At 34.8% G+C, this 19,924-nt stretch overlaps 1 protein-coding gene and 1 long non-coding RNA gene across 11 annotated transcripts in view; one reads left to right on the top strand and one right to left on the bottom strand.

Annotated features, from left to right (window-relative positions):
- Positions 1–10,162, top strand: part of MMP16 (matrix metallopeptidase 16) — a 291,287-nt gene extending 281,125 nt beyond the window's left edge. Inside the window, exon 10 of the mRNA XM_025433473.3 lies at positions 289–10,162. Within this exon, the coding sequence (XP_025289258.1) occupies positions 289–623 (335 nt within the window). The 3' untranslated portion in view covers positions 624–10,162. The remainder of the gene's footprint in view (positions 1–288) is intronic.
- Positions 1–19,924, bottom strand: part of LOC112650669 (uncharacterized) — a 79,265-nt gene that overhangs the window by 38,576 nt on the left and 20,765 nt on the right. For 5 of the 10 annotated variants that reach the window (XR_004810374.2, XR_007407049.1, XR_007407056.1 and 2 more), the window contains 2 exons: positions 11,915–11,957; positions 749–916 (listed from right to left, as the gene is read on the bottom strand). The exons of 1 other annotated variant lie outside the window; for it this stretch is intronic. This is a non-coding gene — a long non-coding RNA (uncharacterized LOC112650669). The remainder of the gene's footprint in view (positions 1–748; positions 917–11,914; positions 11,958–19,924) is intronic. 4 more of the 10 variants (XR_007407055.1, XR_007407057.1, XR_007407053.1 and 1 more) reach the window with 2 other exon arrangements.

The raw sequence follows: 19,924 nt of genomic DNA, 5'->3' as shown, positions 1-19,924 counted from the left end.
GGAGTAGATGTGTTCAGTGGGCTCTCTCAACAGTCCTCTATAGATATTTTGCCTCTTGGCTAAGCTTTCCGTAGGCATTAGAGGGCACAACTCCTATAGTATACCAGCCAGGTTTATTTCAACAGACTGCTGAGCTGAAGGTAATGTTTTCTTCCTAGCAAATTTGAAGGGCCTTACCATACCTCTTTTTAAAAGTAGCCTAATGTAAACTAATAAAAACTGCTGTACGTATACATTTTCCAAATAAGTGGTACCTATGTGTGTGTGTGTGTGTGTTTCCCCCTCTAGGCTTTACGTATTTCTACAAAGGAAAGGAGTACTGGAAATTCAACAACCAGATACTCAAAGTAGAACCTGGATATCCCAGATCCATCCTCAAGGATTTTATGGGCTGTGATGGACCAACAGACAGAGATAAAGAAGGACACAGCCCCCCAGACGATGTAGACATTGTCATCAAACTGGACAACACAGCCAGCACTGTGAAAGCCATAGCTATTGTCATTCCCTGCATCTTGGCCTTATGCCTCCTTGTATTGGTTTACACTGTGTTCCAGTTCAAGAGGAAAGGAACACCCCGCCACATACTGTACTGTAAACGCTCTATGCAAGAGTGGGTGTGATGTAGGGGTTTTTTTTTTCTTTCTTTCTTTTCCAGGAGTTTGTGGTAACTTGAGATTCAAGACAAGAGCTGTTATGCTGTTTCCTAGCTAGGAGCAGGCTGGTGGCAGCCTGATTCAGGGCTGACCTTTCAAACCCAGAGGGTTGCTGGTCCTGCACATGAGTGGAAACACACTCATGGGGAAGCTTCCATGATGCACAGTATCTGCCGTTCTTCAGTCCTTTGTCTTTCTTTGTCATTCAGTTCTAGGCCTTTCCTCTGCACGCTCAATGCCCAGTAAATTTTCAGGATTAACTAAAGAAGAGGAAAAAAAAAAAAAAAGAAGAAAAGATTCTTCTTAAAGGTTTCTAATATTATTTTCCTTCTGAAGTCTGAGCCCATATCTGGGGGAAAAAAAGCAAAATGGAAAACCCATGAATTTTTGCTTTAAAGCAAAGAAAAAAAAAAAGGTTAAACAAACAAACAAAAAACCCACAATTGAACTTTCAGGAAAGTGTGAAGACCCAAAACAGCTTTGTCTCCAAAGAAGATAGCTCTCTGACTGCTATGGATAGTCTCCTCCACTTCCTTTTTTGTCAGGTGGGAGATCTGGAATACAGATGCAGGACTTTAGACTGTTGGGACAGCCATTTTCCGACCAACAAGGGGCCAAAATATCTGCAATATAGTAACAGCCTTAATAATACATCCATTTTTCGTTTTATACAGCTGTTCTCAGCTACGTCCTCAATGTTTCATCACATTTATATTCATAGCTATATTCAAACAGGACCTTTTGATTGTTTTTGAAGTGTTTCTAATCCCCTTCCTGCCACCTGACCCCTACATCATTGTGATGATCTCCCCAAGTTGTTATTAGGCCATTGCCCCAGGCCTTCCGTGGGTCTGTCAGGAATATTCATTAAGAGCAAGAAGCAGTATGTCTCCAAAGTGGTTTAAAGTGACAGTTATTTTACAAGGATATGTGACACTAGTAATACCTTGGTGTAACCCTTTGAGAACTATCAGATCAGCTTTCAGAGTCTTAGGGTCGTCAGTCTTGCTATCTGGTAAATTCTAGAACTGGGCAATGGTAAAAACCGGCACGGGTTCAAGGAGTTCAGGTTTCTAAAACAGGTATCCTACAACCCCATGTAATTTTTAAGCGATTTGTGGTACTACATAAATGCGTTTATAGCGAACAGAAACGATGTTACTTGCCAAACATTTTTCTGGCAAATAAAAAGATATTTTATTAAGAAAATGTAAGAGTGAAATTTTATTTGAGGAACTGATTATAATAGCCTAAGTCTTTTTTTTTTTCCTTAGACATATTGAATTTCTGTTTTGAAATCCATTGCATGAAAATTCAGTTTGCCTTGGTACATGCAGTCAGCATTGCCATTTTTAAAATGACTTAAAATGATGACTCTGAGATTGCATGAATATCCTCCAGTACATTACCTATTGCATGTCAGCCATAGTTCTCAAAGGGTTAGTGTGGCTTCTGGCATTTAGCCATCCATTTGATCACTGACAGAGCCAAGAGACCACCAAAGCATTTCATTGTTGAGTGTAATTTGTCCTAACAGCAGTATTGTCATTTTCATGTGACCTGCAGAGCAGGTTTGTATCAATATTTTTTTCCTAGAGAAAAGTCAGCAACTGACAGACCTCTTTATTGATTTTTAGGAGCTGCTTCTTGCAGTGAAAGGCTTTACAGCCACTGGGCTGTGAACTTATTAGAGATGGTCAGACTGAATGCACCCCATGAGTCAGACATTGGCTTTGTGTGAAAGCCAGCTTTTGAGGGGATTAGCTTTTGAAACAATGAACAGCTTGCCTTGAACTTGATTATTGATCTGTTGACTGTCATTAACAACAACTTAAACATTGTCTTCTGTGAAAATTTTCCTTGAAGAGTCCTGTTCTATGTCTTTGCCCTTTGACCTTTAACTTGCAAACTGGCACAAACTGAAGGAAATCTGGTGTTGCTTCTCCTTTGGAGTGTTAATTGTACTCTAAAACCCTAGTAAGCATGAGCTGTTTCCTTAGAGTAGAGAGAAAGAGTGTTGATGGTGGATCTGCAAGATGGACACTTTGCTATTTTACATGCACACTCGAAAATGCCCTATAGGTAGAAGTGACTTTTAATTTTCCTTTAATATAATTTCAAGTCTAAATTCATCATTTTAAGTACAAATATAAAACTATAGGGGAAAAAAAAAACCTCAAAATACTTGAATGGCCAGTGTGGCTTTTATATAAAGCAGGAATTTTATACTAGTGAAAATTTCTTACTCATTTGCTAATAATACACATTTCCAGATGATTTTTAATGAGTGTAGGTACACATTCTTATTTGGAAATGGATAGTTTGGCTGCCTTGAATTTATATTTATACTCAACATAGCATGAAAATTAGAATGTCTTTCAGTTAAACAACATGTTTATGATTTGGTTTGGGAAAATATTTTGTAATCATGGGTGGCATGCTGCAAAGCCTTGCAGATTGTGATTTCTTACAACCTGAACATATATAATGTAAGGATAAGAAAAAAGAACAGTTACAAAAGAGGAATGGCTTTACAGCAAAACATTATGCAATGCAAACTGTATTTTGACAAGATATCAGAGATTATGTATGCGAGGGCCAAGAAAGAAAGCGTGGAGAGAGGACCAAAATCAGTCCCGTAGCTTCACTTCAGTGCTTCCATTCTAGATGATGTTGATATTATAAAGAGTTAGTCACTTCTACTGAGCACGGAGGACTATCTACATAAGCTCACTTATACAGTGTTTGCTCATGGGAGGGTTTAATCATTTTAGGACTTTGGTGTCAAGAAAAAAGATGACTGGAAATTGTATTTTGCTAAACATAGAAATGAGGAACTCTGTCATTTGGGGGCATGGGTAAATCATTGAGGAATCCCATAAACCTGCATTAAATGTTGATTTTATTTTATTTTTTCTAAAATGAGAAAGAAACTGAAGAAGCAATCTTTTGCCTCTTTACTCATTTGTCACAAAATCCTGATCCATCATACAACTATAAGTATATAAGGGCTAGAAAATAACCATAGCATTAAGAAGGGAAGGACCCTGTCATTATGCTTGAATTCTGGAAATGTCATGGGTAAGTGTTGGGTCGTATTTACTTAAATATGAGATGAGATTAATGTGATAAGAAGAGGCATCTATAGCTTCTCTCTTGACTAGAACAGTTAAATTTTCAGGCTGTGAGATTACAAGAGATAAGAAAATATTAAGTTCCATATAACCGAAAACATCAAGATTCTATTTGTGTATTGTACACAGGGCACTTTGTGAGTATGGTTGCTGACTCCTCTTCCACTTGGGGTTTGGGGAAAAAAAAAAGTCTTGATCCTATTGGAATAATGAAAGGGAGAGTGACCAATTGGTCTAGCACATAAGAAAAGTGATTCAAAAACAATGTGGGATAAACTTCCCACAGGTCAACAACATAATATACCAAGTTCAGTATCGATAGAAATCTCCCTGCATACAATCTAGCAAATATTTTTCATCACACTATCATTACTAGCATGGAAAGTTCAGACCTAGGGTTTCTCAAATTGAAAACACATTTGTGATCACAAAACATAATTCTCCTTCTGTTTCATTATTATTACTTTAATATAAACACAAGTGTAAACAAGGTAATGTTCCTTACATAAATTAACTCTATAGTTTATAATTTTAGCCAAATATTATTGTTCTATATATTGTTAACTGGACTGAAATGAAGTATTAAAATAGCCAGTCAGTCTGTATTCCCTAAAAAGAAGTCAGTCCACATCAGACCGTTCAAGAGGTTGAGAATTTAACTATTGACCCCTTTTAGAACAAAGTGTCTGCTGACATGGCAATCAGAACAGGTGAATACAGAGGCTCTTTACAACTGCAGAGATACCATAGATAAATTAGAGAACATTATATGATACTAGCAAAGACAACTTCTGTTATAAATCAGAGGGCAAGGCTTTTCTGAATCAGATGTAATAAATTACTAAGTAATAATTTACAGAAAATAATTACTAAGTAATAAAGGATAGAGACTGATTTACTGAAATAAGCAAATGTTACTTTTCCTAGTCAGATTGCTTGTAATCTTTTTCTATTGACACGATTTGTTTCATATTCGATACACTTATTCCTATTCCCTTTCTGTGGGTGATTTGAAAACGCAATGTGGTGGATGAAAACATTGCCCAGCTTCACTGGTAGTTCCAATATGTGGATGATGTGTATATACTGGGTCCTAGGTAGAGTAATATAATACTTCCAAGTTCTGCATATTATGCTAATATCTCTAGTATCAAATACACGCCCACACTTTGTGAATCTTACAGTAGAGTAACAAATGTGTCCATATTGACTAAATTCAATGTGCTATCTGAAGAGAAGTGGATGTTTTAATCAAATAGACTGAGTTAACACAAAAGGCATGAAAAGATCTTTTTCTTTTTTCTTTTTTTTTTTTTTTTTTGAAGTTTTGGAAATTATTTCCAGAAACTAATAAAGGCGGTGATTTACTGATAGTATTGAGTCTGTGAGATTGTAACATATACTGAAACAACCTTGTGGATGGTGGTGAAATCTTTTTCGCAAACATCGCAAAGAGTTCATTTAATTTTTGGATGCTCTCAAGAGCACGTTCCAAAATATCACAGATGTCAAACAGAACATGCCGTCTAAATCAAAAATGTTAAATTCAGATGAGCTATTTATAAGTAGCTGTAAATACAATCTCAGCCAATATATGATATCACCAAAGGTTTCAAGCCAATAATTTTACAGGATTTAATCATTCCACTGCATCTCATGCACCTTCATGATACTGATTTATTGTGACCGCAGGTTATAACTGGCAGAGGATATATATGTATGTTTTAGGTTCCTTGTTGCTGAAGAGGGAACCCTAGCTACATCAGAAAAATTTTACCGGTTATATTTTAAAAATTAGAACTTTATATAATAAAGAAAGCAGCAACCAGGCCTAGCACCACACCATAAATATGAAAATTAAATATTATATTTATTAAATATAATAGAAATGGAGGAAAAGAAAAAAATGAGTGTTTTGTAAGATATAAAAACATACTATAGCACTGCTTAATACAACTGGAAATTTTACTTTAGCAAGTATAAAAATAGAGAAAAATGCAACTTTAAGCTCTTCATATCAGTAATGGGTATGTGATATATCAATGTATATAATTAGCCAGTGGTCTTTAGATGTTACCCTGCATAAACAGATCTGATACTAATGCACTGCCTGATAGGCTAAAAATGTCAAAAGTTAGGTGTTAAGTAACCTCAATTGGAAAGATATTAGAACCTCCTGAGAAAGCCATTTCTCTAGGATAGAAATTTACCTCAGTGACCATATGGTATACACACTTGGCATCACAGCAGAGGTGCCTGTGTGTTCAAATCTCATGTAATTGTAACCGTTGTCTTTCTCTCCTACTCAAATCATTCTTTGTTTCCACTGGTATCCTGTTGAAGTGATTCAGAGCTATTTCAGGTCAGATGAATACCATCAATTACAACATCTCTTTCAACATTTTATACGCATTTCTGCTGTGAAATTTGAACCAATAGTATATAAAGCCTAAGAGTGAACACCGATCCAAACAAACACTGACAAATTCACAGAAATCGAGTGAAAACCGGATAGTATAAAATTCGTCAATTCTCTGGTAGAATAGTGAAGTAGCAGCCTTCAATTTTTAAACATGATTGTGAGCTTATAATTGGACAGGAACACGCATCTTTTTTTTTTTTTAGAACAATGCTAATTATACGAAGTGAAGGTAAATCATGAGTACTGTAAAATAGTACATAACTAAAACTCTTTAAGGGAAATGAGGGCACACCCAGTTAACTCCTGGTTAGTACAGAAGTATAAAAAACATATGAAGGCTATTTATTTATGAAGATTTCTAAGGATTCTATGCCTTTCCAATTTAAAGAGCAGTGCATCTTAAAAAAACTGTCTTACACTAATATTGGACTGGGGTAATCAGATTTGCACTCGATGTGGCCTTACATTCAAAGGCCCGCTGGGCATTGTAAGACAGAGACATCGTCAACTAGATTGTTGTGCTGATTCACATACTTTGCCATGTGCTCTGCTACAGAGCTGGATTTATATGCCCTTAAGAAGGGAGAAGAAAATCAATTAAATATAAATAAGGAAATGTGATAACTGTATCATGTTAGGCCACATAGCTTCAGAGTAAGATGTCATTAACCCTTATTTCACAAAGGAAAAAAACGGAAGGAGGGAATGGTGAACATGAATAAAATGGTTAACCTCTTGACTTACGAAGATGTTTCTTGAGTATTTTATCTACTTGTTTTTCTCCATGAAAAAAAAAATCATGCAAAATACAGACATATCTATAGAACTTGGTCTGTAGCTAGATCTGACCCCAGGCATAACATTTTTTGACACAGGCCTTTTTATAAATGCCTCCTATTTGATGAAGCTTTGGTGAGATATGACTGCATGGTAGGATGCTTTTTCCTAGGATAGGATATGGTGCTGCTTGTACTTGCCACCTTTTGTATGATTATATGTTTCTATGTTGGCCTGTCTTGCTAAGATATGGTGAATAAAGCCTGGTGTGAGCTGTCTATTTGCAAAGTCACTAGAATGCATGTTTCATTTGTTCTTTCGTAATGCCAATTTGAACTTTCTCCCTCTCTATCTATTCATAACCCAGTTGTGAAGGTAAAATATAGTTTCCTTGAATGATAATGCAATCCTTAAATCAATGTCATAATCTTTGCTACCACTGAAATAACATCACAGAGGCCACATGGTTGCTTGTCTTCTCACAGCTCTTTAGTATGTACTACTGCGTGGGTAAAATGAGTTGTGTTTTTTCTCCTCACTTCTTTTCTATCTGAAGAGGAATAGTTATTCTTTTATACGTTCATAAATACAAAATTTCACAATCTTGGTTACTTTGTTTACTTCCAAACAGACCTGATTTCTTAACATGGATGATTGCATGTCTGGTTTTTCTGCTCCTCCAAATCTGAAATTATTTGTTTGCTTTCTGGGTGTCAGCCCAAAATGCAGATGGTGGGGAGGGATATATTTATTTTGTGTTGTCTTATGCACTCTGTACCTATATTTGCATTCCTTCCCATTTCCACCTTGCCCTTCTTTTTTTACAGATTTGATTTTCCCTTCCGTTTATGAAAACCAGAATTGAGCCGCACTGTACATCAGACATGGTGCCCAGAAAATATGTTTTTGTTCCTCTGTAATTTCCTTCACAACTTTCATGCAAAGACAGTTCCCAATCAATTTCACATACCTTCCAATCTCTTATATTGGATTTTAACTTTTTTATTCCCCTGAGAAAAGTGAAATGCTGAGTATGAAGGCTGTCAACTGTTGATAAGCCAGCTAAGGAAGTTCGCTTTTGGAGAATGTATCTTAAATAATTATACAGGAAAGTGAATATCTTAATATAGTACTCTGTTTAAGGTACATCATGTGCACATGAATGCCTAAAAACCTCGATTCTTTGTCTATTTCCCTTTATGTGTAAATTACATAAATTACATATATATTATAAAGAGAGAGAATAAAAGAATAAGGGGTATTATAGTGGCAGCTTTTTGCTGCATTGGTTTTGACTGCATCAGCATTTCTATTGTGGACCTCTATTTTCAGGGGTTTTAAAGACTCACCCATAAAAATTTGCTTCAGGATTAAAAGTCTTGTAAGATTTTTTTTTTAGGTATCTAATTTTAAACAAATATATCTTGTTTTTATATTCTAGGAAGGAAATAAATGGAGTTTACTAGTTCAAATTTGCGCTATTATAACTTTTAATAAACTTAATTTTTTTAGCAAAAACATAGTCCATAGTCTATTGATGGTTTTTTAAAAGAATCAGTTATTGATACAAAGAAAATTGCCTGCTTCATCAGTGTAGTAGTCTATCTTCAAGATGTTTTAAAATCTGTATACCTATATTTAACATTATCTTGATTCCAGCAGTGGATCAGTATGATAATGAACACAATTTATGCCATCCATATGAGCTATCTGGTAATATAGATTTGGAAATATATAGTGTGTGTGTGTGTATGTGTGTGTGTATAGTGTGTGCGCATGTATGTATGTGTGTGTGTATAAATATACATACACATACATATTAAACAGATAGATTAGGGAGGAAAGCTCCCATAAATTTAGTTTGTCAAATAAATACCATATGCTATATTAAAAAATAATTGCACATACATTTGTCTTTCAGAGCCAGAATGAGATGCAAGCAATTGCAAAAGAAAGTTGTCTCTTGGGTAAACAGTAGACATTTTATAGCTTCTTATGAAAATCATTTTTCCTTTCTATATTGTGGTTATGGGAGATTAAAAGAATATAATGCATAAAATTAATGCAGACTTTATTTAAATAACATTACAACATGAAGCAGAGAGAAACACTAAGAAATTAAATATTTAGGCTATTATCTCTTGGTAGTCTGACAATACTTTGCCTTTATTTTAATTCCCCATGATATTTTCAGTTGTGGAGAGGATATTAAAATCTAACTTTAAGCTTCTGGATTGTTCACATTACACTCAACACTACTTCATTAAGTTTTTGATAATACGTAGTCTTCTGTGTGCTAGGAAAGAAATAAATAACACATTTATTTGCTGAATGAGCTTTAAGGTTTGCAAGTTGTTAGTGGTTTTTTTGCCCACACAGGATTCTATACATTTATAACATCTCTAACCTGGCATATATATATATATATATATATATATATATATATATATATATATATGTAAATATATATTTTTTCAGATAGCTTCTACTGACAAACACAAAGCTTGTTTGTGTGCAAATATAAGGCTAAATAAATGGTGCTAAAGTGTATTATGACTGTCAGATATAATCAGGCAAAATTTTGTGGTGCTTAAATTAATTTTTTCATTGATTTTATTGATCAATGCATTGAACAGTGTTTATTATTCACAAGTTGTCTTTTATTAGTAAATCAAGGCCTCATAGCACATTGTTAAATAAAATGGTTGACTAGTCTATGTAACAGCTCACCAAGCTACTCTCTCTTCAACTCCTTATAATGTTGCGTCATTAAAGGTCAAGGGGTCATGCTATTAATCTCATCGCTGTAGACCATTAACATGACTGAACTTTTCCACAAAGTACTTATGTTTACAATGCTATAACCCTTTGACTGCTGCGGCAACCTTTAACCACACAAATGTCACAAGCTAGAATCATCAGCATGGTTCTTGCCATGGCAATCAAAGAGTTAAGGGCTGTGCAGTGATTTGTTTTGTATTTATTAATTTATATTTATTTTGTTTCCATTCAAGGAGGGGATTTTGGGTGGGGCAGTTTTTGTCTGCTGTAAGTGTCTTAACCTAGGGAAGGGTTAAATGGCTTTTTATACTATTGCATCTTCTGTATTTACCATCAATTCATTGTGTTGTAATTAAAAAAAAACTGTCAATAAATAAGAGAAAAGAAAAACAGTTTATAGACATTGTGGTTTTACTCAATGAATGATATACATACATTTATGACTAATATAGAGGCTGTGATCTATAGCAGTGGCCTTTACTCTCTGTTTCTTTCTAATCAATAGGAAACAGAAAATGAAAATCCGTAAGTAACTGAGGCCTGAAAGAGCAAATATATCAAACTGGCCACATCAACTGGAGAATTGTTCAACAACTAACTAGATGCATGTGGCTAGCCAAGGACAGGAGCACGAAGCATTACTATCTCAGATATAGTTCAGTCAAGTAGCCATGAACATAGGATATGTTAGGATTTCATCTCTGTCTAACAAGAATAAATATTAACTTTTGGATATATGAGTATAATTTATTGTTTAAAGTCATACATCATGACTGTCTAGGTAAATTTAATCAAAGGAGTTAATTTTTATATCAAAAGTCTGATGGAATCCCATTTAAGAACTTTTTTTTTTTAGTGATAGGATTCTAGTAAAGAATGGCCATGAATAAAGAACTGACTCATAGAAAATATAAGCAAAGGTAAACATTTCCATACCTGCATTTTTATAAATTATCTTGAACACAGGATCAACTATGAAATCTCCTACAGTACCAATTATTTGCATGTAATCAAGTGCTGAAAGAAGAGTTTCTTGAAAATCCAATCTAGTATGTATCAATAGTTCCAAACGGTCAGCCGAATTTTAGGAAGAATTAAGAATGCACATGGGGAATAACAAACAAATATGTTCTCTCACGCAAAAATCAAGATGTATCTATGCACAAAGAAACTAATCTTACAAATTTTCGTCCACACATAAAACAGGAGTGCTGAAGCAAGGTAACTAAGACAATCACAAGAGATTTAATTGTCTGAAGTAATAAACAGTAGACGAGAGGGACAGAGAACTGTTTGTGTTTAGTCTTTGAAATCTCTTTCAATGGTGCATCCCTGAGAATTTGCGTGTCTATCTCAAAGAATTTAAAGGAAGCACAGATCAGAGTTGTTGGACTCTTGGAACATGTCAGCCCGTAAGAACCTACAAGATTAGCCAAGCAACAATATATTGTATTTTTATTTGCAAAAGAAAGACTGTTAAAAGATATCTTAAAAAAAAAGATTTTATTTATTTATTCATGAGAGACACACAGAAAGAGGCAGAGACACAGGCAGAGGGAGAAGCAGACCCTCTGCGGGGAGCCCAACATGGGACTTGATCCCAGGACCTGGGGTCATGACCTGAGCCAAAGGCAGACACTCAACTTCTGAGCCACCCAGGCGTCCCGAAAAGGTATCTTTTATTTTTATAAAGCTGTCAACAATATGAAACCATAACTAATCAGAATCCAAGAATACATCTTCATTGTTTTTATGATCAAAGAGAAAAAAGCGAGAAATAGCGATCTAACCCAGTATTTTTCTTACGTACCTGAATTTTATTTACTTAGTATCAAAAATATGCTATTATATGACCTATCTTGCATGATTGCTGCCATAACCAAGGACCAAACTAGAATGATATACTGTGGAGAAAAGGAGAAATCCGGATAGGGTTGTCGAGAACTCAGTAACACACCTAGGGAGCTGCAGAAGCAGATGCCACTGAGGTGAATGAAAATGTTTGCATATTCTAAGTCTTTCATAGGAGGTCTTTGAATGGGGTAACCCAGCTTGGTGCCCTCTGCCACTCCCTTAATTACCCCAATGTGTCACTAGCTCTCCCCACTACCCTCTCTCTCCTTCCTCTTCTTCTTCCTCCTTACCTCCACCTTCTTTCTCTCTTCTCTCTCCTTAATTGTTCTATTCCTTGAAAAAAAAAAAAAAAAAGTATGATTCACTCCTTTCTTGATTCACTCATTCTTATAATTTTATGGCACTCCTCACCACGTCTTTACATTTAAATGATATATTTGTAACTAAATCTAGTCTAATTCCCTATCTTACCGGCCTTCTTAAGAGTATTTCATATTGATGGTTACTCTGCCATTAATACTTCTGCTCCTTCAGGGCAGGACCTATTCATTTCTTACTCCTTTTCTATACCTAGAGCCTGCTATAGAAGCTAACTATGAATTCTGCATCAACAATATTATTGACATCTAATTTCTCCATGACATTCTCATCCTAGTTCGGGTTCATAACTCCTTCCCTTCTGAATCTTCTTGGCTAATTCAATCTCTTTCCTTTCTAGCCTTTCTATGCATTCCCGGCAGAACAATCTTCTCAAATTAGAGTTTGAATCATATCAATCCTTTATTAAAACAAAGATTTTATAGGAAGACTCTTTGAGATCTATTTTTAACTTGCTTTTCAAACTTTCTCACCAATATAGATTTTTTATACCTGAAACCATCCAGATACTTGCCACCCCCTCATCCATAGTTTGGCTCATGCTATTCTCTCTACTTTGAATTTACATTTTTCCCTTCTTTAATCTTCCCTCATCTCACTAAGTAGATCAAACTCTACCAACTTTGAAACCTCATATTACCTCTTTGCATGTTGTTTTGCTTAGGATGATCCCAGTATAATTATTAATGTTGTATCCCCCCTTCTCTTCTAAAGTCTCCCAGTTTTAATAATAAGTTATATGGTCATACTCATGCAATTTTTTAGGCAAAATCTATAATTTTATGTGAATCTAAACCATTATTCCCTGTGAATGTCTAAGCTTCTAGAAATTGCATTCTTCTTCCCTGTGAATGTCTAAGCTTCTAGAAATTGCATTCTTCTTGGTTTGTTTTTGTTTTTGTTTTTGGTCCCTCCTGCAGCATCTAATTCAGTGCCTTGAATGAAGAAGCTCTAGAAATGTTCACTACACTAAATGAAATTGTATTTTTTTTTAATTTTGTTATTACAGAAGTCTTATTTTACTTTGTAATATAGTCTCTCACCTGTTTTTTAGGAGTCTTATGAATAAAGATATTTAAAAGTATTTGTTTGCAAGATAAAAATTTTCAAGCACTTGACCTTGACTCTTTCCAAGGCATTACTTTTTTCCAAAGCCCTTTAAATATTTTTTATTAGATCATAAAGAAAGCCTCAAATTTAGGCTAATTTTTGTTTTCTATAAGTATTGACCTTTTGCTTCTAATAATCACCTTTTAAACCAGAGGAAATTTTCCAGGAACCATAGCCAAGTAAAAGTGGGAAGACTGTGTTTGGGAGGCACCAATGATTAGAGAACTGTTATCAGGATTTAAGATATTAAAAAGCCAGGGGCACCTGCATGGCTCAGTTGGTTACATGCGTGACTCTTGATCTTAGCTCAGGTCTTGATCTCAGGGTTGTGAGTTCAAGCCCTGTGCTGGGCTTCATATGCGGCATGGAGCCTACTTAAAAAACTTCTATACTTAAAAACTACTTCTATATTTGGAATGTTAATACAGACACCTCCCAGACTTCCTCAGCTTCATCACTGGTATGTCAGGAGCTAGTCTTGGGGAGAATTGTTTGTTGTTGTTTTCTTTAGGCCAAAAAAAAAAAAAAAAAAAACCCCAAAACAAACAAATGGAATACTCTTCTCTGGTGAATCTGACCAATCCAAAAGGAAAAACAATAAAATATGTAATGAGGGTTTCCCAAACCAAAGATCAGCAAGATTATCCTTTATTAAAATTCATGTAGACAAGTCCCACTCATGCAGTCAGTGTTTCCAATCAGCTTTTTGTTTCCCCCTATTAAACAGGATCAGACAACTGAGAATTTCTAGGCATCTAAAGAATAGTTCAAACAACCATAGTGACACAAAGCAATATCATTAAGAAACTTGTAAAATAATCCTTATTATCTCTTAGAGGGACAAATTTTTAAAAATCATTTGCATAGAAACTAAAAATTGATAAGATTTTTAGTAGATTGGAACACAAAGTTAATTTTTTTCTTCCCCCGTCCATTTCTTACCTATATAATATAATCTACTAAGCAATGAGATATCCAAGACACAGAATTCAGAAAAACAGGAGTTTCAACAAAAGGAAGATAGAAGTAAATGGATCATCCAAAAGGGTGGTGAAGGACATTTTCAGGATTACAATGGTGTACCAGTCATAAAAGATAAGCAGTTAAGATTGGAGCAGCAAGACCAAGAGAAAAGCATGTTAAGGACTCCATCTTCATGACTTTTGTCATTGTCTCATCTTTTTTAACCTGTGAAGCTACTGCAGAAAGTGCTCCATCAGAACAATAAATGAAGAATACTACACATAAGATTTAAGGAATAGAGATTCCATTTTTTGAGAAATTCAAAAAAATTTCATACAATAACATGAAGATAAATCCTGGGATAATAGGCCTGATAGCAGCTAGTCCAAATAGGAGAATGGAAGACTCTAGTGTGCTGTGTGTGTGTGTATTATATATATATATATATTATTCATAAATAAACACAAAGAGAAACCAATAGATTACTTGATATAATTGACCTTATGGGAAATTGTACTTAGACTATGTAAGGTGTAAGGATAATTAGCAGTGGATAAAATAAAATGAAGCAAGTGTAAAAACTAGGCAAATATTAATTTAAGGAAGAGTTTTTAAAAATTAAAATATAGGTCCAATTCAGTGCTCAATTCTGAATAGCTATAGACATGATACTGTAAAAATTGCATCTTTAATCAAAAACTGTAATAAACTATATTTAGAGGACAAAGGAGGGGAAGCAGAGGACATGATACAGGAAGACAGTTTAGTCTTCGTCTAGTAGGAAATCAAGAGATGATGTCTCATTAAGGGAGTCAAATTTGCCTAAATTATTGTACCTCATTGTAATTAATATATTATTCAACATAAAACACATACCACAATGTAACATAACATATGATAGATAATATGAAAAATATTACATTATTATAGGTATAACAGAATCAGGAGAGAATCTAGATGGTGACTGTACCTGAAGTTATCATGGAAGACTTTATAAAAAGGATAATGCATGGGGGAAAAAAGTAGATTAACAAGTAAACAATAGGAAAGTTGCATTTTAGGCAAAAGCTATCATTTATAGAAAAGCATACAAGTGTAGGAGAGCATAGAACATTTGGGAAAATGAATTATTTTACCAGACCCCCATGTACATGAAGGAGAATTATAAAAGATTAAGTTCAAAGATTTAGGAAATGACTAGATCATGACGGGATTTGATGCCTCTAAATCTTGTTTTCCCGGCCTACTTCATGATTCTATGAGCTACCCACTTCACTTTTAATGCTTTTCTTTCTCTCCTTCTTTCTTTCTTTTCTTCTTCTTCTTCTTCTTCTTCTTCTTCTTCTTCTTCTTCTTCTTCTTCTTGTTTGGCTAAAGTCAGGCAGAGTTGCTTTCTTTATCTTTTTCCATTTTTATTCAATGTATTTAAACTAGAACAAACAAAAAACCAGATGACCCCATTCTCTAACTATTCACCCCTTGCCTTCTGCATCCACCAATTTGTTCTCTATATCTATGAGCTCGTTTTTTTTTGTTTGTTTGCTTGCTTTTCAGGTTCCACATATAAAAGAGATCACTCAGTACTTGTGTTTCCTTGACTGACTTAATTCCCTTCAGATAATGTCTTTGAGGTTCATCCATGTCACAAATGGCAAGTGTTCATTATTTTTTATGGCTGAATAATATTCTTTTTTTTTACCCTTTTTTTTTGTTTTACTGAATAATATTCTAATATATGTGTGTGTATAAAAAAATTTAGGATTATTCTATTTCTCTGAAAAATATCATTAGAATTTTGATAGGGGGACGCCTGGGTGTCTCAGCAGTTGAGTGTCTGCCTTCCACTCAGGGCATGATCCTGGGATCCAGGATTGAGTCCCACACTGGGCTCCTTGAGGGGAGCTTGCTTCTCCCTCTGCATATGTCTCTGCCTCTCTCTGTATCTCTAATAAGTTAAAAAAATCTTTAAAGAAAAAGAATTTTGATAGAGATTGCATTGAATCTTTAGTTTTCTTTGGGAATTCTAATATTTTAACAATATTAAGTCTTCTAATCCATGAGCACAGAATATCTTTCCACGTATTTGTGTGTTCTTCAAATCATTTATTAATATCTGATAGTTTTCAATATATAGGTCTTTTACCTCATTTCATATATTAATTCCTAGGTTATTTTTTCAATGCAATTGTAAATGGAATTGTTTTTCTTAATTTCTTTCTGATAGTTATTAGTGTGAAGAAATGCAACAGATTTTTGTGTATTGATTTAGTATCCTACAACTTTACTAAATTTGTTACTAGTTCCAACAGTTTTTTGATGGAGGCTTTAGGATGGAGTCTTTAGTCTTTACATAGTATCATGTCATCTGCAAACAGTAACAGTTCTACTTCTGCCTTTCCAATTTGGATGTCTTTCATTTTCTTGCCTAATTTCTCTGGCTAGGATTTCCAATACTATATTGAATAAAAGTGGCAAGAGTGGACGTCCTTGTCTTGCTTCTGACCTTACCAGAAAATCTTTCAAGTTTTCACCATTGAGTTATGATGTAGGCTGTGGGCTTGTCATACAGGCCTCATTATGTTAAGGCACATTTCCTCAATATCCGTTTTTGAAGAGTTTTTGTCATAAGTGGATGTTGAATTTTATCACTTTTTATGCATCTATTGAGATGATCATATAATCTTTATCCTTTATTTGTTTATGTGGTGTATCATATTGATTTGCAAATTTAACCATCCTTGCATCCCTGCAGTAAATCCCATTTGATTGTGGTGTATGATTCTTTGAATATGTATTGTTACATTTGGTTTGCAAATACTTTGTTGAGGATTGTTTCATCTGTGTACTTCAGCAATATTGGCCTATAATTTTCTTTTTTTGTGGTGTCCTAGTCTAGTTCTGGTAATGCTGGCTTCACAAAATATAATTGGAAGAGTTCTCCCTACCCCTAATTATTTTTGGAATAGTCTGAGAAGAATTGGAATTACTTCTTTGAATGTTTGGTAGAATTCACCAGTGAAGCCATCTGGTCCTGGACTTTTGTCTGTTCAGATTTTCTATTTCATAATGTTTCTGTCTTGGTAGGTTCTATGTTTCTAAGAAAGTATCCATTTCTTCTAGATTCTCCAATTTGTATATAATTCTTTATTGTAACTCTTATTTCTATGGTATTAGTCATAACATGTCCTCTTTATTTTTTTTAAGATTCTACTTATTTATTAATGAGAGACACACAGAGAGAAGCAAAGACATAGGCAAAGGGAGAAGCAGGCTCCATGCAGGGAGCCCAATGTGGAACTCGATTCTGGGACTCTGGGATCACACCCGGAGCCAGAGGCAGATGCTCAACCACTGAGCGTCCCTCCTCTTTCATTTCTGATTTCATTTATCTGAGTCCTTTACTTTTCTTGAGTCATCTAGCTAAAGTTTTGTCAATTTTGTTTACCTTCTCAAAGAACCAGCTCTTAGTTTCATTTATCTTTTCTATGGTCTTTTTAGTCTCTATTTAATTTATCTATGCTTTTCTTTTATTTCCTTCCTTCTACTAACTTTGAGCTTCATTTGTTCTTCTTCTTCTACTTTCTTGAGGTATAAAGTTAGGTTGTTTTTAAAAAAAAAGTTAGGTTGCTTTTTTGAGACTTTCTTGTTTTTCAACATAGGCATGAACTTTCCTCTTAAATTATTTTTGCCTTATTCCATAAATTTTGATTTGTTAGATTTCCATTTTCATTTGTCTCAGGAATTTTTTTCTATTTCTCTTTTAATATCTTCTTTGGCCCATGGTTATTCAGTAGCATGTTGTTGAATATCCACATATTTGTGAATTTTCTGGCTTCTTTATATAATTAATTAATTTTTAGGGATGCCTGGGTGGCTCCACAGTTGAGCATCTGCCTTCAGCTCAGGGCATGATCCTGGGATCTGAGATCGAGTCCTGCATCGGGTCCCCTGAGGGGAAGCTGCTTCTTCCTCTGCCTATGTCTCTGCCTGTCTCTCATTCTCTCTCTCTCTCTCTTTCTGTGTGAATAAATAAATAAATCTGTAAAAAATATTTTTTTTAAGTTTCATACCACTGTGATCAGAAAACATGCTTGCTATGATTTGAATCTTAAAATCATTAAGACTTCTTCTGTGCCCTAACATATGATCTTGGGCAGCATTCCATGTGCACTTAAGAAAAATATATATTCCATTGCTTTTGGATGAAATGGTCTTTAAGTATTTTACTGTTAAGTCCATCCTATCTAACATGTCATTTAAGGCATTTATGTCATTTAAGATGTTTCCTTATTGATTTTCTATCTGGATTATCTGTCCATTGATATAAGTTGGGTATTAAAGTTCCTTATTACTATATTGCAGTCTGTTTCTCCACAGTAGTTTTCTTAGTCATGCAACTAAGACCCTTGACTGAAACAGTTGTTGGCAATAGAAGCTTAGTGACATAGGAGAATTGGGAATGATTTATATGCCCTAGTTATACAATGAATGGTGAAAATTATTTTAAAGAGATATATGTTTGATATCTAATGGAAGATGGAAGCAAAACAATCAAATCATCACCTACATTACCTGGAATAAGGTACAACTAAAGGCAAGGCTTCAGAAGACCCAGTTGCTACTGCTACATAGCTGTGTGAAAGACACGAGGACATTGAAGACTATAAGCTAAAGTTATCACTTCTAATAATATGAAAGCTTAAGGAATTAAAATTTTAATTATAAGTTAAATTCATATTTTCTTGGCTTAGGCATTTACTGAAAACTAAGGACTGCCTATGAATTTCTTAACTTTTGCAGCCACAGATTTGAGTGAACTAAAATAAAACCCTCATTGAGACAAACTGCCAAACTTCAATATCCATTAATTCACAGCTTCATTAGATATATTACCTAAAAAGGAGGGTTTGGGTTGGTGAAGAACAGAACTATAGTCGTTGAAATTGGAGGATTTATAATATTCAGAGTATTCTCAAATTTCCACTCTGCTGTGAGCTTCTCCCCTCCACCCACCTTAATTGTCTCCAGGTCTAAAAGCCAGAGTCATATTTTAACATGCCCTGAGGAGAAATTAATTATAATGTCAAACACAGCAGAAAACAGCTTACATACCAATGTTATAAAATTTAGCTACTTTATGCATCCAAGTTCTGGGGAATTTGTATGAGAATGGATTCTGAAGGTGCCACACCAACGAGAGAATAACATATTTTTTAATTGGCTAAATTTAGCAAGATGGTTTAATTACTAGAGGTTCTGTAACAAATGAACTAGGTCAAGCAGCAGGGAGTATTGTACAACTGGAATCAAAACTGGTTCACATAATTGATGATGAAATGCCAAAAATTCCTTGATATGAGAAAGAAGAAGGACCTAAATACTTAGTGAGATGGAATGTTGGACTGGATATATCACATGTAACTCACTCAACCACACCCAATCATATTCCCAGATGAGGGTCCAGAAGGCAGTCTCTGGATAGAGACAGGAGCATCATCCACTTTGACAGAACTTCTTAGTCGGAAAGCTAATAAGAGAAACTATAGATGGAAAGAGTTTACCATTTCAGTGATGATTCTATTACTATTTCAGTGATAGATTCCAAGAATGGAAAAGCCCAAGTAACAATAATTGATCACTAGAGGCATAAGGAGTGTGTGCTTACCATTAAAATCAGTGGATCTGGGAATCCCTCGGTGGCTCAGGGGTTTAGTGCCTGCCTTAGGCCTGGGGCGTGATCCTGGAATCCCGGGATTGAGCCCCACATTGGGCTCCCTGCATGGAGCCTACTTCTCCCTCTGCCTGTATCTCTGCCTCACTCTCTCTGTGTCTCTCTGTCTCTCATGAAT

The sequence above is a fragment of the Canis lupus genome, chromosome 29 (assembly GCF_003254725.2).
Source record: "Canis lupus dingo isolate Sandy chromosome 29, ASM325472v2, whole genome shotgun sequence".
In the NCBI taxonomy this organism is placed as follows: Eukaryota; Metazoa; Chordata; class Mammalia; order Carnivora; family Canidae; genus Canis; species Canis lupus.
The sequence above is the reverse complement of the archived record's forward strand: the minus strand, read 5'-3'. Positions and strand labels throughout refer to the sequence as shown.